The 22,784-nt window shown below is 44.9% G+C and overlaps 2 protein-coding genes across 2 annotated transcripts; both read left to right on the forward strand.

Moving 5' to 3' along the window:
* The first annotated feature begins 326 nt into the window (after positions 1 to 326).
* Positions 327 to 752, forward strand: LOC132583283 (ribonuclease-like). The gene has a single exon (XM_060254948.1). The coding sequence runs from the start codon at positions 327 to 329 to the stop codon at positions 750 to 752; it is 426 nt and encodes a 141-aa protein (XP_060110931.1).
* A 2,875-nt stretch (positions 753 to 3,627) lies between these two features.
* Positions 3,628 to 15,270, forward strand: LOC132583284 (ribonuclease-like). Its single transcript, XM_060254949.1, has 2 exons — positions 3,628 to 3,696; positions 14,833 to 15,270. Exons 1-2 carry the CDS (start codon positions 3,628 to 3,630, stop codon positions 15,268 to 15,270), a joined length of 507 nt encoding a protein of 168 aa, XP_060110932.1.
* The last annotated feature ends 7,514 nt before the right edge of the window (positions 15,271 to 22,784 follow it).

Here is a 22,784-nt window from a genome sequence, read left to right on the forward strand (position 1 = left end):
TCAAAATTTAGAACTTCCCAGGGCTTTTCTTTGAGCAGGAATGCACAGGAACGCAGTTCCAGCTGGCCTGGTGTCAGGGGGTGTGACCTAATTTGCAAATGAGTGCCTGCTGGGCTTTTTCTTCAACCCCCCCCGTGTGAAACAATGGTGACATCAGAGGGTGTGGCCTGATACGCAAATGAGTGTCTGCTGGGCTTTTTCTACCAAAAAAGCCCTGGAGGTTCCGCTCCTGTGAGCTCCTGTCCAAAAGGAGGCCTGCCAATATCATCTTGTGTCTCCTTCTTCCACCTTTGCAGGCCAGGAGCTCAGCTCCGAAGGTCCCAGCGATGTCTCCCTCTGGCTACACCCTTTGCCTCCTGCTCCTGGTGGCAGCCGTCTGGCTGTGGCTGCCCTGCTGCGAAGGCAAGCGCTTCCGACGCTTCCTGAGAAAGCACCAGGACTACCCCAAGTCCAACTATGGCGACGACAACAACTACTGCAACAACGTGATGCCCCTCAAGGGCATGAGGTGCCGGAGGAGAAACACCTTCATCCATGCCACGCAGCAGCAGCTGAGGTTCATCTGCAGTCCCGAAGGGCAGATCCAGAATGGTATCACCACCAGCAGGGCCATCTTCTCCATCACCACCTGCAAACGGAAGAGGAGGGGCTGGTTCAGGAGGCAGTGCAGGTACAAGGGGAAGAGCAAGACAAGGAAAATCCAGGTCTTATGCAGGAAAGGCCGGCCGGTCCGCTTCCTCTCCCACCTGTAGCCTCATGAGAAAACGGCCGCTCCTCCCATCGGGGAAATAAGAGCCCCCCTGGCTTCTCTGGCTCGCCGCTCCATGCCCTTGCATCTCTCACAGCACCCAGAGCTCGTCATAATGCTCTGCAAATTCTTACCCATCCCTTCAAATATAAAGCACCAGCTAAGCAGCTGGTGATGTCTCCTCGCCTCTTTGGGACGAAGGCAAAGCACAGTCATGGTGCTCGGCCACGCCGAAAGGCTCAAGAAGGTGTCTGTCTCGTTTCTGTTTCCCTGATGCTGCTCCCCCCGCTATACAATAAAGGCATTTATCATAATGAATGTTGTGTTGATTCCCTTGCACTGGACCGCCCTGTGGTTTTCTCCAGGAAGATATGGTTTCAGAGATTAGCCGCATTGGTGTCTGCAGCAGAGCAGCTCGATTTGAAGCCAGGATGTCACTGTGTTGACGGGACCACGGAGGAGAAACTCAGCCACAGCAAAGAAAAAATTCTCTGCGTAAAATACAATACTAGCTTGTTATGAATAATAAGTATCACAATACAAAAAGAATATCGCCAGTACACATCATCTGAGTCATTCCAAGTTAAAACCTCATAAGGTCCACAATGCTCCTTTGGGCCTTATGTGGCTCAAGGCCACTATATTATATTCAGTACAGTGTTTGGGAAAAGGGTCCAATGGAGAACCAGTCTGCTTTGCAAGCCTTTTCAGATCTCAAATCCTTCTTCTAGGGACCAAGCTTGTGAATATTGTACAGTTTTCTAGGTCCAGTAGTGCTAAAAATATTCAGTCATCAACCGTGTCGGTCCTGAATTCCTAGCTTCCTCTAATTTTCATGCCTAATAGCGGGAACGCCATAGTGGAATACAATCCTTGTCAGCAATGCAGCAATGCTGACACACTGGGGATGTGTGTGTGGGACGCCTGCATTGTTGACAAGGATTCTATTTCACTTTGGGATTCCTGCTATTAGGCATTCAAATTAGAGGAAGCTAGGAATTCAGGACCGACACGGTTGATGACTGAACATTTTTGGCACTACTGGACCTAAAAAACTGTACAAATTCACAAGATTGGTCCCTAGAAGAAGGATTTGACCCATCCAGTCCAACACTCTGTGTCACACAGTGGCCAAAAACCCCAAGTGCCATCAGGAGGTCCACCAGTGGGGTCAGGACAAGAGAAGTCCTCACACAGCGGCCCCCCACAAGCACCAAGAATACAGAGCATCACTACCCCAGAAAGTTCCAATGATAAGCTGTGGCTAATAGCCACTGATGGACCTCTGCTCTATATATTTATCCAAATAAAACTTTGTTGGACTTAAAGGTGCCACTGGAATCACACTTCGTTCTCATGGATTTTGTTTGTCTGATGTAGTGGGATCTAGACTGTATGAAGGAAGGGATAATTTGGACAGAGACTGGGGGAAATGGAAGGAGTACTCGTTTAGCAGAGTGTTCAACGCAGCAGTGACACGAAGGGTCTCTTTATCTTTGCAAAAACTAAAGTGAGCCCTTTATAGTTAGAAACTTCATTCTAGACAGGGTAGAGACAGGATTCTAATCTAACTAGGATGGACAGAGATGCAGAAAGTGTGTCTTGCCCTCCCAGGGTCAAGATGGAGAAAAGTGTGAAGAGAAGGTGTCAGCTGGAAGAAAGGAAGATTCTCTGAGAATAAAAGGTGAGACGTTGAAGGAATAGCAGCAGAGCAGCAGAAAGGAAGGATGTTTGGGGTCCTGACCTCTCCATCTTGCTGATTCTCTATAGCTCCCTCCCCGAAGTCCATGGCTCAGAGACAGTGCAAAGTTCTTCACTTCCAACAAAAACACAGTTGTGTGATTCCATGATGTCATTTCCTGGTATCCATATTATTCAATGACCCCCCCCCCCCACTCCCAGTCTTCCCCTCATCACTCCATTGAGGGTGGGTGGGTGCCAAGCAGTGGGGATGAGAGGTGGCAACCTGGTAAGACTAGCTCCAGGTAATGCAAACTTATGCTGGAATGTAGGTCTGTAGGCAGACACAAAATCCCCATTTAATTTCTTCTGCAAGAGAGGCAAATGCTGCAATGCTAAGGACTTTTTCTGGGAAATTAGGTTGCCAACCTCCTGCTTGGTTCTGGAGAGCTCTCCAAATTACACCAGATCTCCAGACATCAGTTCCCCTGGAGAAAGTGGCTGCCAGGTCTACTTCAAATGCCCTCCAACGGAGCCCTGAGATTGCCTTTGCTGGGCATTTTTCAAATCTAAGAGCTTCTGAGGCAAGGGTGCCCAGCTCTGAGTTGGGAGATTCCAGACGATTTAAGGGTGGAGCCCGGGGAGGGTTCAATTTGGAGAGGAGAGGGACCTCGGCAAGGAATAATGCCACAGAGTCCGCCCTGCTAAGCAGCCATTTCCTCCAGAGGAATCGATCTTTGACATCTGGAGATCTGTAGTTTGATCTTTGTGATTTTGGTAACTTAAATGAGGATCACACATACTGGACGGGGGATTCACTTCTGGGTAGCGGTGTGTGTGAACGAGATCCAAGGTAAGGGTGGACCATAAGTTAAATATGTCAGTGTGATGCAGCAATAAGAAAGGCTAACACTATCTTGGGTGTTTCCAGTGCTTTTTTTGAGCAGGAACGCACAGGAATGCAGCTCTTGCTGGCTTGACGTCAAGAGGCATGGCCTAATATGCAAATGAGTTTGTGCCAGGCCTTTTCTACAAAAAGCCGTGTGTGAAACCAGGGTGATGTCAGGGGGTGTGGCTTAATATACAAATGAGTTCCTGCTGGACTTTTTCTACCCAAAAAAAGGCTTGGGTATATGAACAGAGCCATAACATCCAAATCGCAAGAGGTCCTTGTCCCAATATACACTGCAGGGGTCAGGATGCACCTGGAGTTCTGGAGGCCTCACTTCAAGAAGGATGTGGACAGCATGGAGAAAGTGCAGAGGAGAGTAACCAGGATGATCAGGGGCCTGGAGACCAAGCCCTAGGAGAAAAGGCTGAGGGAGTTGGGAATGTTCAGTCTGGAGAAGAGGAGGTTGAGGGGGGACATGATGGTTCTCTTGAGGTATTTGTAGGGCTTGCTCTTGGAGGAGGGCAGGGAGTTATTCCTGTTGGCAGCAGAGAAGAAGACTTACAACAATGGGTTCCAACTAAAGGCAGGTAGGTACCAACTGGACATTAGGAAAACCCTTTTTACAGAGTTGTTCTCTGGAATGGTCAGTGGAATGGACTAATGAGGGAGGTGGTGAGCCCCCCCCCACTGGCAGTCTTTAAATAGCAGCTGGACAAACCCTTGTCAGGGATGCTCTAGGCTGATCCTAAACTGAGCAGGGGGCTACACTAGAGGGCCTGTGTGGCCCCTTCTAACTCTGTGAGTCTATGAAATTACTTGTAATTTCGAGAAGTCTCCAGGGCCACCTGGGCGTTGGCCACCCTCCTGAGTTTGTCTATGCTTTGTAATTGTTGTCATCAAATCACAGTTCACTTACAGTGCCCCCCAGTAGGATTTACTAGGCAAGAGAGGTCTAGAGGTGGGTTGCTGTGGCCTGCCTTCGTGTCATGACCCTGGTCCATGCTGGAACAAATTCAAGATATTCTTGATGACACACCATTGAAGCCTAAACTTAGAGAGAAGTGGGCAAAAGATCTAACCAGAGAGGAACCAAACCTTTTGTAACACCTAATTTGGGGAACTCTTTTTGTGTTCCAACTCAGGTTAGTTGGTGGTTTACATAACCAACAGGAGAAGGTTGTAAAAGGAGGTTTCTGATATTTGTTCAGCAGGCAGGTCAGGAAACGGGAAGGATTAGCCCAGAGTGGGGGTTGTGACAGGACCTCTGCAGGAAGCTTCCAGTGGAAGCCAGGGCCTGTTGGGGACATCACGGCCAGATGACTCCCAAGTCATAGCCTTCCACATTTAACAGTCTCAGATTCAGGGCCGGTGCATGGGGGTAGGCAAAATAGGCTGTCGCCTAGGGTTGTGCCAATGAGCTCTGCACCTCTTTTTCCTATGAAATGACCCCTTCACAGGGTGTCTGTTGTGGGGAGAGGAAGGAAAGACAATTGTAAGCTGCTATGAGACTCATTCGGGTAGAGAAAAACAGGGTTTAAAAACTTTTCTGTTCAACTGAGAGCAAACTTTTTGCCACATCTTGACTGATAACAGACTGGCACTTTGGGCCGACTCAGAGACGTCTTTGAAATTGGCCCCAAACCCCCCTCCAGACACCAGCATCTGCCCCCCTTTCCTGACCTGTGCTCACCCTGTCCTCTGGGCCAATCCACCCAGCTCAAAAAGCTACCACTGCCGAGGGTTGGATAATGGAGTATTGAACTGCTTCTCACAAGGGGAGCGGACTGGGGCCTCTGTTCTGGGTAGAAAAGGCGATTTCAACGCCTGCTGCCTACTTTTCTCAGAAAGAGATCAGTCCAAGACATGATTGAAAAATTCTGAGGAGATTTACTTTGGCTGAAGAGGAGTTCCAGAGGGGCTCCTTTGAGGCTTTAAAGAATATGCGGCGATGAATTGCATTCCAACATCTACAGAGGACTCCCAGTGTCATTAAATTGACTTAAATTCACCAGCATCCAAAGCTTCTTTGTTCTACTTAACATCTAAATCAACATCAGAATGGTGTCTACGTGGGTAACTAATGCTGAAGGTACAGATTCTTAGCTATCATTCTGGGACTAAAATAAGAACTTTATGAAAAAAGTTAAAAGGTGGAAAGTTAATTATATTATGTCTACATAAAGAAGAAGAGGAGGGGGTGAAACTAATTTTGGTGGCCTCAAGAAGAAGAAAGGAAATTTTTTTTAAAAAGGTGCAGAAAAATTGCAGGCGCCATTTTGGATTAAATAAAGACTTTAAAAATTAATATCTTGACTTGGGAAGCTTCAGGAACGGCGATTTTGGGCTCATTGCAAAGGGCAAGTTTTTGTCTTCAAAACCTGATATTCAAAATTTAAATTGGTGAGATCAACTTTTTGAGTTTATTTTCATGTCAGACCATAAGCCAATACGTACAAGAGCTGGCTCATTGGAAAAGATGCAGGAGCAATTGGATGCTATGGAAGCAAGAATGATGAAAGGGATGAAAGAGCTAATAACTGCTTGTAAGAAAGAAATAAAGAAGGACATTGAATCTTGCACAGAAGCCTTGAAAAAAGAAATTGAGGATCTCAGAAATGATACTCAAGTAACATCAAATAAAGTACAGGAGGTGGAGGAGAAGGTGAAAGAGCATGATTCCACCTTAAAAAATGCAAGAGAAGGTAGTAATGCATAACTGCAAGTTGATGGAAAACCAGATATGCTTGAGAGGAGTACCTGAAAATGAACAAAGTGATTTGAAGGAATATATAATAAAAATCATTGCTGAATTTTTAGGTGAGGACCCAGAGGAGTCTTAGCATCTGTATGACTATGTGTACAGGGTCAACTCACTTTTTGCTAAGAAGAACAAATTACCAAGAGATGTGGTAATAAGATTTGTGACAAGAGATATGGTGGGAAAGATCATGAGTAAACACTGAAAAAACATTAATGGTTGATGATAGCAGAATAAGAATCATGAAAGAGTTGCCAAGAAAAGTTACAAATGACAGAAGACTATACAAAAAATTAACAGACAAGCTACGGGAGAATGAAACAAGGTATAGATGGATATTACCAGAAGGTTTGAGTTTTGAACACCAAGGAAGAAGGGTTACAATTACAAGCACACAAGAACTGCAGAGATGTTTTGAAGAGCACAAAGAATTTGGGGATACAGAATAAATTAAAGAATCATGATGGATTACAAATTAATATCTTGGAATGTAAATGGACTAAATTCACCACAAAAAAGGAAGGCAACATTTCATTGGATTAAAAAACAAAATTGTAATATAATTTGTTTACAAGAAGTTCATATCAAACAGAAGGATTATAAACTTTTATGGAATAAACAATTGGGATTGGATATTTTTCGTTGGCTAAAGAGAAAAAAAGAGGTGTGCTTTTTTATATTAAGCAAGAACTAAATCCAAAATTGATCTTTAAAGATGATGATAGGAGATACATAGCTGTGGAAATAATGGTGAATGATAAAAAAACGTTGCTATTGGGACTATATGCACCAAATGGAGCAAAAGACTCTTTCTTTAAAGATATTATGCAACAGCTTGACCAAGTGACAAATTATAATAGGAGATTATACTTGGAAGGAAGCAGTCATTTCTTTGATTCCAAAAGAAGATAGAGATGTCACAAATGTAAAAAATTATAGACCAATTTCATTGCTAAATAATGACTATAAAATATATACACAGATACTAGCAGAGCGACTTAAACAATATTTGATGAATCTTATTAAGGAGGAGCAAGCAGGATTTCTTCCCAGGAGACAAATTAGAGACAATACTAGAACTGTTGTAAATATTGTAGAGTAATACTAACAACATCCAGAAAAAGAAGTTGCATTATTCTTTGCAGATGCAGACAAAGCTTTTGATAATGTGAACTGGGGCTTTATGTTTGTGGTGATGGAGAAATTGAAATTCGGAGAAAACTTTATAAGAATGGTGAAGGCGATATATACGGAACAACATGCAAGACTTTGTATAATGCAGACTTGACAGAGAATATGATAATTAGCAAAGGAACAATTCTCTCTCCATTGTTATTTATAATGACTTCAGAAATTTTGCTGATGCAAATCCAAGAAGATAAAGAAATAGAGGGATTGAAATTGAGAGGTTTTTCCTACAAATACAGAGCATTTGCAGATGATGTAATGTTTATAAATGAAAATCCCATAAAGGTAACACCATTGTTACTGCACAAGATACAAGAATATGGAGAATTGGCGGGATTCTGTATAAATAAAGATAAGTCGAAAATCTTATGTAAAAATATGTTAATAGATAAGCAAAAAGAATTACAACATCTAACAGAATGTGAAGTTACTTCTAAAGTAAAATATCTAGGAGTGGAAATTACAATGAAAAATATTGACTTCTATAAAAATAACTATGTAAAATTGATGAAGATATGTTAAAATGGAATAAGCTCAATTTATCATTGTTAAGTAGAATAGCCGCAATCAAAATGAATGTTTTGCCAAGAATTATGTATTTGTTTCAAACAATTCTGATAGTGAAGGATAATAAACAATTTAATAAATGGCAAAGGAAAATTTCAGAATTTGTATGGGCTGGGAAGAAACCAAGAATCAAAATGAAAATTCTAACAGATGCAAAAGAAAGAGGAGGATTTCAATTACCAGATCTAAAGCTATACCACGAAGCAGTATGTTTGGTGTGGATAAAAGAATGGATAACATTGTTAAACAGGAAACTCTTAATATTGGAAGGGCAAGGAAATATATTTGGTTGGCACGCATATATGTATTATAGAAAAAATAAGATGGATGTTTTTTTCTCTCACCACTATATAAGAAGAAATTTATTAAATACATGGACAAAATACAAAAAATATGGAGATGAGAGGAAGCTGTTATGGATTGTGCCAACAGAAGTAATAAAAGTATCTTCAGAGATGGATGAAAGAAAGTGGTTACCGTAGTCAATTGTTAAAAATACAAGGCGGTAAGATAGAATTAAAAACGGCTGAAGAATTAAATAATAAGTATGATTGGTTTTAAATGCAACAAATTAAGAGCTTGGTGGAAAATTACATTAAAAATGAAGGAATAAGAAAAGATCAAACTGAGTTGGAAAGAGTTCTGCTTGGTGATAATGACAAGTTGATTTCAAGAATGTATAAATTACTATTGAAATGGTCTACAGAAGATGAAGTAGTAAAGTCTCAAATGATCAAGTGGGCAATTAATATAAATAAAGAAATACAAATAGAATCTTGGGAATACTTATGGAAGAACTCTATGAAGATATTGACGTGTTATAATATTAAAGAAAATTGTTTTAAAATGCTGTATAGGTAGTATATGACACCTAAGAAACTGGCAAAAATAAATAATAAGATGTCAGATAGATGTTGGAAATGTAAAAAGCATGAAGGTTCTTTCTACCATATGTGGTGGACTTGTGAAAAAGTTAAACAGTTTTGGCAAATGATTCAACAAGAGATTTCAAAAATCTTGGGTTATGATTTTAAGAAAGTTCCAGAAACTTTTTTTTATTGGGATTACAAATGGAAAATTTTTCAAAACAAGATAGAACAATAATTTGGTACTTACTTTCAGCTGCTAGGACATTGTATGCGCAGTTGTGGAAACAAGATAAAATACAAGAAAAATGAGACTGGATTTTAAAAGTTATATCTTGGAGTGAAATGGACAAACTTACAAGAATCCTAAAAGACTATGAGTTGGAGAAATTTAAAATTGAGTAGGAAAACATTAGAAGATATGTGGAAAAAGAATGGAAAATAAAGGGACACTGGGTGATTTTTGATAATTGAGTTTTTAAAAGAAGGATGAAGATGGACTATAATGATTAAGTTGGGTCTATAGAGGGTTTGTTTATTCTTTTGTAGGATATGTGGTTTTTTCTTTTTTAAAATAAGATTCTTGAATTGTTAAGGTTACCTTTTTTTATTAGCAATTTAAGTAATTGACACAGGTGGGGGTCAGGATATGGGGGGAGGGAAGGAGGAAAAGAGTAAGATATTGGTTAGGCATTAAGGCTGTATTAATACTTTTTTTAGTATTGGATATTATTACCATATGTTACTGAAATAAAATTGTTTTAAAATTAAAAAGCTACCACTGCCAAAGTGGTAGCAAACATTTGGGCTGACCACCAGTCGCCTCCTGAATGTTTGGAAGGGGAAGGGCGCACACGAGGCGACTTGGCAGTGTGAAAGTGCCAAGCTGCCCCAAGCCGTTTCTGGCTTTTTTTTCTTTTTCTTTTTCAGTTTTATTTATACAAAATGCCTTGAGTGAAAATCAAACAGTGAGAGGAAAAACTGCTGATCAGATTGCAAGCAATCAGATTCCAACATCCATCTCCACTGCTACTGGGACTACAACCGGAAGAGCTGGGGTTTTTTTTCCCTTTAAAGGCCAGCCAGAGTGCTTGCGCTCATGAGCGCATGAGTGCTCAACCCATTACAAACAAAAACAAACACAGAGCAGCGACTTCTGAGGTGCCTCCCTGTATGGAGGTGCCTGGCCGCCTCACAGACGGGATGGGGCCACCTCGCTGGGGACCGTGTGGAGGCTCTGAGATGGCTCTTTTTGAGCAGTCCTGCTTTTAGCCACTTCCCAACTGCCCCAGAATGCCCATCTGCTCTCAGCGCTTGAGTAATAATTGGGAAGGCCACCCAATTGCTTCAGGGCCCCAATCCAGCAGAGGAATGTGTGTAACGTAAGCATATGCATCTTCCTCAGCTTGATCACTCATCTGCTTATCCTGCTACATATGTGAACATATGAAGATGCCTTATACTGAATCAGATCCTCGGTCCATCAAAGTCAGTATGGTCTACTCAGACTGGCAACAGCCCTCCAGAGTCTCAAGCTGAGGTTTTCACGCCTATTTCAGTCCAGCTTAAATATATCACATCTAACCATCTGGTGATATCCCAGAAAACAGTGTGATAATTGTCCTGACAGGTAGCCATTTTAGACAGGTCTTCTGTTTAAAACATCTTTGCTTTTGCTCTGGTCAGTGAACAGAAGCAGATCCTGGTGTTCAAGAAGTGAGACCAAAGCAAGCAGCTCTCTGAAGATTAAACTATGGGGCCTCTGGCTCAGTGAAGGTTGGTGCAAATTCAGTTTAGGCCCTGATATTTGGATAGGGATGTCAACCTCCAGGTGAGGCTTCGAGGTCTCCTGGAAGTGCACCGTATCACCAGACTTCAAAGTGCTCCAGAGATGCACACTGGAAAGACAGGGCTCTGCTTTCAATGTATGCTTGGAGAACACGACTGTGGGATTATTTCCTACTAAGTAAAATCTGAATTTATAGTGCTGATGCTCTGACAGAACGTACTCAAGAAAAATTTACTGTGTTCTGGTTCCAAATAGTGGAATATCTCACCAAACATAATATTCTCCCCCCCCCCCCCAATTCTCTGTTTTTATCAAGATATGCTCTATTTCTAATATGTTCTGGGCTCACTTTCTCTCCTCTTGTCTGAATACAAAAAACTGTGATCTCTAAATTGAGTTTGATTAACTGGATGTCTTAATAGAATATTGGGACAGTTCTTTGTACATTCATACAGTAGAATCAGTCAATAGAATGTATTTTCACTGGATGCTCTTCAGTATAACTGTATGACTGCTCCTTGGTTCTCTATTTTATGGATTACTCTTTCTTTTTCTTATTTTTTTGTAAAAATGTGTTTATTATATCCTCACTAAGGCTGCATTATTTGAGGTGACAGATTATAGTGTTCTTTATTGCAAACTGAAAATCTGTTAATAAAAATCTGATTAATTAAAAAAAAAAAGTGCTCCAGAGAAAATGGCACCTTTGGACGGTGGACTCTATGGCTAGATTCCAGGTGGAATCCCTCCCTAAATTCCCCCCTTCCCAGGTTCCACCTTCAAATCTTTAGGAATTTCCCAATTCAGAGCAGGCAACCCTCTCTTTAGGAGCACGGGCTGAACAATTTTTTTTCCTTTGGTGAGATTTCAAACCACCTAGGGCCACATCTCAGCTGGGCAGAAAGTTGCTGCATGCCGGGTTACTAAACAGGGAACTTAGAGGGTTGGAACTTCTTCCAACAACCGCACGTTCTCTGCCACCGGTGAGTGCTGGCTGGCCTTATATAGCAGGAACCCTGGAAGGCAACCAGGCCAGAGACGGAGATCCTCAACAGTTCTTGAAGGAAGCCGAGAGCACACACAGATCGGGTGAGTTCAACACCATCATGTCCCATTTCTAAAGAGGGCAACTGAGAGGACAGCGAAGGTAGAGAAAGAAGTACTTTTCTCACTTCCCCACTATAAGATGGACACTCCATGAAATTGATGAGCAGTAGGCTTCAAACAGATTGAAGGAAGTCTTTTTTCACCCAAAGAGTCATTAACAGGTGGAATTCACTGCTGCAGGAAGTGGTGGCAGATATGGGCATAGATAGCTTCAAGAGGGGATTGGATAAAGATATGGAGCAGTGTTCCATCTGTGCCCACAAGGTATAGATGTAGGGTTGCCAAGTCCAATTCAAGAAATATCTGGGGACTTTGGGGGTGGAGCCAGGAGACATTGGGGCGGAGGCAAGAACAAGGGTGTGACAAGCATAATTGAACTCCAAGAGAGTTCTGGCCATCACATTTAAAGGGACAGCACACTTTTTAAAAATGTCTTCCTTCCATAGGAAATAATGAAGAATAGGGGCACCTTCTTTTGGGGCTCATAGAATTGGACCCCCTGGTCCAATCGTTTTGAAACTTGGAGGGTACTTTGGGGAGAGGCACTAGATACTATATTGAAAATTTGGTGCCTCTACCTCAAAAAACAGCTCCCCCAGAGCCTCCAAAGCCTCCAGATCAATTCCCTATTATACCCTATGAGAATTGATCTCCACATAGGGAATAATGAAGACGTTTCCCTCTCCTCCTCCCTCCCCCCCCCCGTTTCTGGCAAATCTGATGCAGGGACTGGCCTCTCCACTCACGAGTTGCTGCCAGCTTCTTTACAGCAACAGTCACACCATCCCAAAGTGAAGCCTTGCAATCAAGCCTCTGGAGGTGCAAAGGCACATGGTCCTTTGCAGGTGGGGCTTCTCTCCCCCTCCCCAGCCAGCTGACTGGGCGCGGGAAGCAGCTTGGGAAAAGGAAGAACGGCTGCTGCAACGGGGCTGGGTGGGAAGGGAAGGGAGGAGGGGAAGCATCGGGGATCGGAGTCTGTCAAGACCCGCCTGCGTTCGGCAGCCACCTCCACCCGCTCGCTGGCCAGCCAGCCTCCCTTCTCAAGAATCCCTTGCCAGGCTCAGCGCCTCCTCCCCGGACGACGCAAATGCTCCTTGGCGCCGTTCCCCCCTCCCCTCCTGCTTCCAGAGTTTTGGAAAGCGGGAAAAGAGGCTGAAAATCCAGGGGTCTCCTGTCAGGGTGGGAGGCTTGGGAAGCCTATATAGATGGAACACTTTGTCCAGGGCAGTGATGTCCTTGAGTCTTGGGGGAATTACAACTGGCTACAGAGACGAATGCCCCAGGAGCATTTCAAAATGACTTGAGCCTTTTGGAGTTTAGTGGCATTTTGAAATCTTACTGGAGACTTCTGAAAAAAAATCTTGTGGGTTTTGTAGCTTTTTGCAACTTACGGATGCATCAGAAACACTTTGATATTTTTTTCTGAGCTTTTGTCTATGGTTGAGATATGTTGTTGGAGCACCCTATGCTAGAAGAGGATTTGAAGCAGGAATAATCAAGTCGATTATTGGGACTCCTTTGATGGAACTGTGAAACTTTAGGGGAATTGTTATTGCTATTTAGTCTTCTACTGCACATATTGTATGATTTTGTTTCAATACATTCTTAGTTATTTCAATACATCCTTAGTTGTTTCAATACATTCTTAGAGAGCCAGTTTGGTGTAGTGGTTAAGTGTTCGGACTCTTATCTGGGAGAACTGGGTTTGATTCCCCCCTCCTCCACTTGCAGCTGCTAGAATGACCTTGAGTCAGCCATGGGCCTTGCAGAGAAGAAAAATAAGAATTGCAGATTTATACCACGCCCTTCTCCCTGAATCAGAGACTCAGAGCTGCTTACAATCTCCTATATCTTCTCCCCCCACAACAGACACCCTGTGAGGTGGGTGGGGCTGAGAGGGCTCTCACAGCTGCTGCCCTTTCAAGGACAACTCCTGAGATAGCTATGGCTAACCCAAGGCCATTCCAACAGGTGCAGGTGGAGGAGTGGGGAATCAAAGCCGGTTCTTCCAGATAAGAGTCCACGGACTTAACCATTACACCAAACTGGCTCTTCTTTGAAAGGGCAGCTTCTGGGAGAGCTTTCTCAGCCCCACCCACCTCACAGGGCGTCTGTATTGGGGGAGGAAGATAAAGGAGATTGTAAGCTGCTCTGAGATTTAGAGTGAAGGACAGGGTATAAATGCAATATCCAGGGGTCATTTCGTATAAAATGAGGTGCCAGAGTTCATTACTACAACTCATTTGAATATGCGAAACATTGACATCACCGGAAGATGCACTAAATTACCTATATCAGCTTATTAGCCAAATCAAGCTCAGCATCTACCTTAAAATGTTTCTTTATAATTGCCACAATAGAACCTTACTCCCATCATACTTTCTCAGTTACTTTCTCCTAGGTGGCCACAGTGGCATGATGAAGATTTCCATCTCTCTGCTTTATCTGTTTTGGTTCTTTCCCCTTTTTTGTGGGGGAAAAATATTAGAAAATTTGTCAAATCTTAGAGCTCAGCAAAATTCTCACAGGGGGTTTGAACAATGGAGCCCAGAAGCAAATATGTTTTTTTGTTGGGAGGGGGTAAGAAAGAAAGAGCACAATGAAATTCAGAGGTTCCTTTTACAGCTTAAGAGCCCCATGGTGCAGAGTGTTAAAGCTGCAGTACTGCAGTCTGAACTCTCTGCTCACGACCTGACTTTGATCCCAACTATGTATTTTTTGACAGCTTGATATCCTAAGATAAGAGCATGTTAACTGAACTATAAACGACTATGTTAAGTCTCACTCGTAGAGAAAAAAAAATAACTTGGAATGCTTTTTAAATGATCTATATTTTATTGAATGATGCAGAGCAGAAATAGCGATATTCTACCTTACTCCCATTTCCCCTTTCCCTTTTCTTTTTTCAAAATTGAGTAAATATATTTTAAACCAAAATTTAGAAGTTCCCAGGGCTTTTCTTTGAGCAGAAATGCACAGGAATGCAGTTCCGGCTGGCCTGGTGTCAGGCGGTGTGGCCTAATATGCAAATGAGTGTCTGCTGGGCTTTTCCTACAAAACCCCCCTGTGTGAAACAATTGTGGCATCAGGGGGTGTGGCCTGAAATGCAAATGAGTTCTTGCTGGGCTTTTTTTAACCAAAAAAGCCCTGGAGGTTCCAGAGTTCTGCTCCTGTGAGCTCCTGCCCAAAAGGAGGCCTGCCAATATCATCTTGTGTCTCCTTCTCTCGCTTTTGCAGGCCAGGAGCTCAGCTCCGAAGGTCCCAGCGATGTCTCCCTCCGGCTACACCCTTTGTCTCCTGCTCCTGGTGGCGGCCGTCTGGCTGTGGCTGCCCTGCTGCGAAGGCAAGGACTACCCAGGCTTCCTGAGGAGGCACCAGGACTACCCCAAGTCGAACTACGGCAACGACAAGAAGTACTGCAACAAAATGATGCCCCGCAAGGGTTTGATGTGCCGGAGGAGAAATGCCTTCATCCATGCCACGGAGCAGCAGCTGAGGTCCATCTGCAATCCCGGAGGGCAGATCCAGAACGGCATCACCACCAGCAGGGCCATCTTCTCCATCACCACCTGCAAGCGGAAGAAGCGGTGCAGGTACAAGGGGGAGAGCAAGACCAGGAGGATCCAGGTCATTTGCAAGAATGGCCTGCCGGTCCGCTACATCTCCCACCTGTAGCCTCATGAGAAAGGCGGCTGCTCCTCCCATCGGGGAAATAAGAGCCCCCCTGGCTTCTCTAGCTCGCCGCTCGATGCCCTTGCATCTCTCACAGCACCCAGAGCACTCATAATGCTCTGCAAATTCTTACCCATTCCTTCAAATATAAAGCACCAGCTAAGCTGCTGGTGATGTCTCCTCGCCTCTTTGGGACAAGGACGTAGTACGGTCGTGGTGCTCGGCCACGGTGAAAGCCCCAGTTGCTCTTGCAGCCTCCGGAAGGTGTCTGTCTCGTTCCTGTTTCCCTGCTGCTGCTCCCCCCCATACAATAAAGGCATTTATCATAATGAATGTTGTGTTGATTTCCTTGCACTGGACCGCCCTGTGGTTTTCTCCAGGAAGATACTGTTTCAGAGATTAGTCACGTCGGTCTGCAGCAGAGCAGCTCGATTTGAGGCCAGGACATCACCGTGTTGACGGGACCACGGAGGAGAAACTCAGCCACAACAAAGAAAAAACTCTCTGTTTAAAATACAATACTAGCTTGTTATGAATAATAAGTATCACAATACAAAAAGAATATCACCAATACACATCATCTGAGTCATTCCAAGTTAAAACCTCATAAGGTCCTCATTGGTCCTACTGGCCTTATGTGGATCAAGGCCACTATATTATATTCAGTACAGTGTTTGAAAAAAGGATCCAACGAAGGACCAGTTTGCTTTGTAAGCCGTTTCGGATCTCAAATCCTTCTTCTAGGGACCAATCTTGTGAATATTGTACAGTTTTCTAGGTCCAAGGGTGCGGTCACACGTCACATTAATAGCGGGTGTGTAGTGCTCAAATTTGAACTGCTGAATATTGATTTGATGCAGGGCCGATCAGACGAGCATCCAAGAATGCAACTCATTCTGTTGTTGAGCGATCAGACATCCAATACTATCATGCTCTTTTCTTGGCGCATGCGTGATCAGATGGTGATTTCTTGGGGGGGAGGGTCCATTGAACATGCGCCCAACTGTTTGGAGGTGAGAAATCAAACATTGCTTCAGAGGCGTGGGTGGGGGGAAGGAGGGAAAGTTTCCGGAATTAATGTTGCTGATTCAAACCAGGGAACTGCCAGGAATTACTTTCCTAGAAATTGGCAGTGACAATGATATCTGGAAATCCTCCACATAGAAAAAAAGATTTTTTTCCTGTTCTGAATAGTGGGATAATGCCCCCCCCCCCCCGATCCTGTGTTGATTGGAGAAGCAGAAGTGTCACCTCAGATTCCCGGATGATCTGGCAATGCGCATGTCTGCTGGGGCTTTTTTTTTTAAAAAAAAAGGTGGGAGGGGCGGTAAACATTCTAAGGGGCAGTATCACGCGTGAGCTGTCCATAATGGAAAAAACGATCTTGTGCCGCTTTTTTGAAAAAGGGCTGGACTTTCTGCACTATCAAATTAATGCGGCATTGATTCGCAGCAAGCCGGGATGACCCTGGATGACGCTCAATTGCCAGATGTGGATGTCTGAATGAACATATTTAATCCATCAGCAAAATGAAGCTGTGTCGCCACTAATGGTACGTCTGACTGCATCCCAGTAGTGCCAAAAATATTCAGTAATCAACCGTGTTGGTTCTGAGTTCCTAGCTTCCTCTAATTTTCATGCATAATAGTGGGAACGCCATTGTGAAATACAATCCTTGTCAGCAATGCAGCAATGCTGACATACTGGGGATGTGTGTGTGGGATGCCTGCATTGCTGACAAGGATTCTATTTCACTATGGGATTCCCGCTATTAGGCGTGAAAATTAGAGGAAGCTAGGAATTCAGGACCGACACAGTTGATGACTGAATATTTTTGGCAGTACTGAACCTAGAAAATTGTACAATATTCACAAGATCGGTCCCTAGAAGAAGGATTTGACACATCCAGTCCAACACTCCGTGTCACACAGTGGCCAAAAAACCCAAGTGCCATCAGGAGGTCCACCAGTGGGGTCAGGACAAGAGACGTCCTCACACAGTGCCCCCCTGCAAGCACCAAGAATACAGAGCATCACTGCCCCAGATAGAGAGTTCCAACGATAAGCTGTGGCTAATAGCCACTGATGGACCGCTGCTCTATATGTTTATCCAAATAAAACTTTGTTGGACTTAAAGGTGCCACTGGAATCACACTTCGTTCTCATGGATTTTGTTTGTCTGATGTAATGGGATCTAGACTGTATGAAGGATGGGATAATTCGGGCAGAGACTGGGGAAAATGGAAGGAATATTCAGTTAGCGGAGAACTCAAGGCACTTAAAGCAGCAGTGAAACAAAGGGTCCCTTATCTTTGCAAAAACTAAAGTGAGCCCTTTCTTGTTAGAAACTCCATTTCAGACAAGGTAGAGACAGGATTCTAATCTAGTCTAACTAGCTAGGATGGACAGAGATGCAGGAAGCGTGTCTTGCCCTTCCGGGGCCAAGATGGAGAAGAGGGTGGAAAGAAGGTGTCAGATGGCAGGAAGGAAGATTCTCTGAGAGTAGAAGGCTAGACATCAAAGGAAGAGCATCAGAGCAGCAGAAAGGAAGGATTAGAACAAAGTAGGAGTCCAGTGGCAGCTTTAAGACCAGCAAAGTTTTATTTGGAATGTAAGCTTTTGTATGCATGCCAACGTCTTCAGACAAGGAATGAGGTACAGTGAGCAGAGCTATTTATAGCTGGTGGGCAGTGGTTTAGAATGCAAAATGGTGCAGTGTTAAAATCCAATGGCAAAATAGCGTAACTAACAAATTGAAAGAACGTTTGGTCTGGATAGCATTTGCATGGGAAATGATCGGCAGTCGACATCTCCTGACCATCCCTGACCCAAGGGACAGCCGGCTTGCCTCGACCAGGGCCAGGACCTTTTTGGCCCTGGCCCTGACCTGGTGGAATCAGCTCCCTGTGGAGGTTTGGGCCCTACCAGATTTCCTGCCATTCCGGAGGGCCTGTAAGACGGAGCTGTTCCGCCAGGCCTATGGCTGAGGCAGGTGGATGTCCTTATCCTATTATACCATCTAAATTGTCCTCCCTGCACTGATTGCTCAAAATCGGCCGATACAGTTGACATTTTTGGACACCTTGGCTCGGACAAGTATTCCTTAATTGATATGCCCACATCATCCATGCTGCCTTAAAACTAATTTGAGAGGTGGCTTAACTGTTTTACTTTTAATCTGTTTTAACTGTTTGATTGTTTTACTGTTTATCTGTTAGATTGCCTATTGTTAGTTTTAATTGTTTTACCATGTTGGAATCTGCCCTGAGCCCACCATGGGAAAGGGCGGGCTACAAATTGACAGAAATAAATAAATAAACAAACCAATAAAAGGTAATAAAAGCAGAAAGGAAGAATGTTCGGGATCCTGACCTTTCTGTCTCGCTGATTCTCTATAGCCCCCTCCCCCGAAGTCCATGGCTAAGGAACAGTGCAAAGTTCTTCACTTCCAACAAAAACACAATTGTATGATGCCATGATGTCATTTCCTGGTATCCATGATGTCATGGTATCCATGATGCCATGGATGTCATGGTATCCATGATGCCATGATGTCATTTCCTGGTATCCCCCCCCTCCAAGTTTTCTCCTCATCACTCCATTGAGGGTGGGTGAGTGCCAAACAGTGGGGACGGGAGGTGACAACCTGGTAAGACTAGCTCCAGGTAATGCAAACTTATGCTGGAATGTCAGTCTGTAGGCAGACACAAAAATCCCCATTTATTTTCTTCTGCAAGAGAGGCAAATGCTGCAATGCTAAGGACTTTTACTTGGAAATCAGGGTTGCCAACCTCCAGCTGGGTTCTGGAGAGCTCTCCAAATTACACCTGATCTCCAGACGTCAGTTCCCCTGGAGAAAATGGCTGCCGGGTCTACTTCAAATGTCCTCCAATGGAGCCCTGAGATTGCCTTTGCTGGGTATTTTTCAAATGCAAGAGCTTTGGAGGCCAAAGGTGGCCAGCTCTGAGTTAGGAAATTCCAGGAGATTTAGGGGTGGAGCCAGGGGAGGGTGGGATTTGGGGAGGGGAGGGACCTCAGCAAGATACAATGCCGTAGACTCCACCCTCCTAAGCAGCCATTTTCTCCAGGGGAACCGATCTCTGACATCTGGCGACCTGTAGTTTGATCTGGGTAACAAAAATGAGGAACGCATATACTGGATGGGGGATCCACTTCTGGTTAGCAGTGTGCATGAATAAGGTCTGGGGGTAAGGGTGGACTGTTAGTTCAATATGAGCAGTCAGTGTGGTGCAGCAATAAAAATGGCTAACGCAATCTTGGGTGTATCAACAGAGACATAACATCCAGATTGGAAGAGGTCCTAGTCCCATTGCACGCTGCATGGGTCAGGCCGCACCTGGAGTGTTGTGTGCAGTTCTGGAGGCCTCACTCCAAGAAGGATGTGGACAGACTGGAGCGGGTGCAGAGGAGAGTGACGAGAATGGTCAGGAGCCTGGAGACCAAGTCCTAGGAGGAAATCTGAGGGACTTTGGGGAATGTTCAGTTTGGAGAAGAGGAAGCTGAGGGGTGGGGTGGGGGGCATGATTGCTCTCTTGATGGATTAGAAGGGCTGTCGGTTACAGGAGGGCAGGGAGCTGTTCCTGCTGGCAGCGGAGGAGAGGACTCACGATCATGGGTCACGATAATGGGTTTGGGCATGGAGCAGGGGTCACTGGGGATGTGTGTGTTGGGAGATTTATTAAGTTCCTGCACAATGCGGGGGGTCAGACTAGATGACCTTGGAGGTCCCTTCCAACTTTATGATTCCATGGTTCTAAATTAAGGGCGGGAAGGTACTGGCTGGATATTAGGAAAAAAAGCTTTTGTTACAGTCAGAGTTGTTCAGCAGTGGAATCAGAGACTAAGGAAGGTGGGTGAGTTCCCCTTCACTGGCAGCCTTGAAGCAACAGCTGGACAGACCCTTTTCAGGGATGCTCTAGGCCAGGAGTGGCCAATGTTAGCTCTCCAGATGTTTTTTGCCTACAACTCCTATCAACCCCAGCCATTGGCTTTGCTGGCTGGGGCTGATGGGAGTTGTAGGCAAAAAACAACTAGAGAGCTACTGCTGGCCACCCCTGCTCTAGGCTGATCCTGTGTTGAGCAGGTAGGTTGGACTAGATGGCCTGTATGGTCCCTTCCAGCTCTGTGATTCTATGAAATCACTTGTAATTCCTAGAAGTCTCCAAAGCCACCTGGGGGTTGGCAACCCTACAGAGGTCATCTATGCTTTGAAGTTGTCATCAGGGGTGGAATTCTTGCAGGAGTTCCTTTGCATATTAGGCCACACCCCCTGATGTAGCCAATCCTCCAAGAGCTTACAGTAGGCCCTGTGCTAAGAGCCCTGTAAGCTCCAGGAGGATTGGCTACATCAGGGGTGTGTGGCCTAATATTCAAAGGAGCTCCTGCTAGAATCCCACCCTTGGTTGTTATCAAATCACAGCTCACTCACAGTGACCCCCAGTAGGATTTCCCAGGCAAGAGAGGTCCAGAGGTGGGTTGCCATGGCCTGCCTTCATGTCATGACCCTGGTCTTCCCTGGTCCGTACTGGAACAAATTCAAGATATTCTTGATAACATGTCGTTGGAGCCTAAACTTCAGAGAGAAGCCGGCGAAAGATCTAACCAAACCTTTTGTAACACCTAATTCAGGGAACTCTTTGTGTGTCCCAACTCAGGTCCGTTGGTGGTTTAGCTACCCAACAGGAGAAGGTTGCAAAAGGAGGCTTCCGATATTTGTTCAGGAGGCAGGTCAGGAAACTGGAAGGATTAGCCTAATGTGGGGGTTGTGACAGGACCTCTGCGGGAAGCTTCCAGTGGAAGCCTGGACTTGTTGGGGACACCACGGCCAGATGACTCCCAAATCATAGCCGTCCACAGGGCTTTTTTTTGTAGCAGGAACTCCTTTGCCTGTTAGGCCACCACCCCTGATGTAGCCAATCCTCCAGGGCTCTTAGTACAGGGCCTACTGTAAACTCCAGGAGAATTGGCTACATCAGTGGGGTGTGGCCTAATATGCAAAGGAGTTCCTGCTACAAAAAAAGCCCTGGCCGTCCACATTCAACAGCCTCAGATTAGCTCAGACTCACAGCTTCTTTGGAAAAGAAGGCAAACAAATAATCTGCATTCCTCCCAAAGGAAGATGACCCTGAATGTAAAATGATCCTCCCCAGCAAAGTTATACACAAAGGGTTTTTAAAAGAAAAACTGCTTACATAACTGTAACTTGTACACAAATTTCAGTGGGTACTGGGGTTGCCAGCCTCCAGGTGATACCTGGAAATCTGGAATGACAGCCGATCTCCAGACTGCAGTTATAAGGTCCCCTGCAGAAAGGGATTCTGCTGCTTTTGGGTGGGTTCTGTAGCACACGGAAGGTTTTCTAGTGGCTGTCAGGGTTGCCAACTCTGAGTTGGGTGATTTCTGGAGATTTAGGGGTGGGGAGGGAGGGAGGGGTTTAGGGAGAGGAGGGACTGCAGTAAGGTAGAAGTCCATGAAGCCCACACTCTGAAGCCGCCGTTTTCTCCATAGCAAAGTTCTTTGGAGATCAATTGTGATTCCGGGAGATCTCCACACCCTACCTGGTTGATGGCAACCCTAGGCTTTGGGAATGTACTCGGTAGGGTTGCCAAGTCCAATTCAAGAAATATCTGGGGACTTTGGGGGTGGAGCCAGGAGACTTTGGGGGTGGAGCCAGGAGACATTGGGGCGGAGCCAGGAACAAGAGTGTGACAAGCATAATTGAACTCCAAGAGAGTTCTGGCCATCACATTTAAAGGGACAGCACACCTTTTTAAATGTCTTCCTTCCATAGGAAATAATGAAGGATAAGGGCACCTTCTTTTGGGGCTCATAGAATTGGACCCCCTGGTCCAATCGTTTTGAAATTTGGGGGATACTTTGGGGAGAGGCACTAGATACTATATTGAAAATTTGGTGCCTCTACCTCAAAAAACAGCTCCCCCAGAGCCCCCGAAACCTCCAGATCAATTCCCCATTATACCCTATGAGAAGACGTTTCCCTCTCCACCCCCCTCCCCCCCCGCCCCCCCCCCCTTTCTGGGAAATCTGATGCAGGAGACAGTACTCACTCACCTCCGGAGGTGCAAAGGCACATGGTCCTTTGGGGGCCGTTCTCCCCCCCCCCCCGCTTTCCCTTTTATGGCCAGCGGGAGGAGGAGGCTCCAAATCGGGGGTCTCCAGGCCTAGCGGGGGATTTGGGACCCCTAGTACTCGGGCCTAACAAATCACTACCTACAAAATGCGAAAGAGAGGAGTAAATGAAAATATGGAACTCTCTCTCTCTTTTTACCACTAGAAGACATTTGTCTTTTTCATAGAATGGCATAGTGGTGTGGTGTAGTGGTTAGGACTGTAATGTGGAGAACTGTGTTTGATTCCCACTGTCTTCCACATGAGGCCTGCTGGGTGACCTTCGGCTAGTCACAGTTCTCCCAGAGCTCTCTCGGCCCCACCTATCTCACAGGGTGCCTGTTGTGGGGAGAGGAAGGGAAGGAGATT

Source organism: Heteronotia binoei, chromosome 15 (genome assembly GCF_032191835.1).
Source record: "Heteronotia binoei isolate CCM8104 ecotype False Entrance Well chromosome 15, APGP_CSIRO_Hbin_v1, whole genome shotgun sequence".
NCBI lineage: Eukaryota > Metazoa > Chordata > Lepidosauria > Squamata > Gekkonidae > Heteronotia > Heteronotia binoei.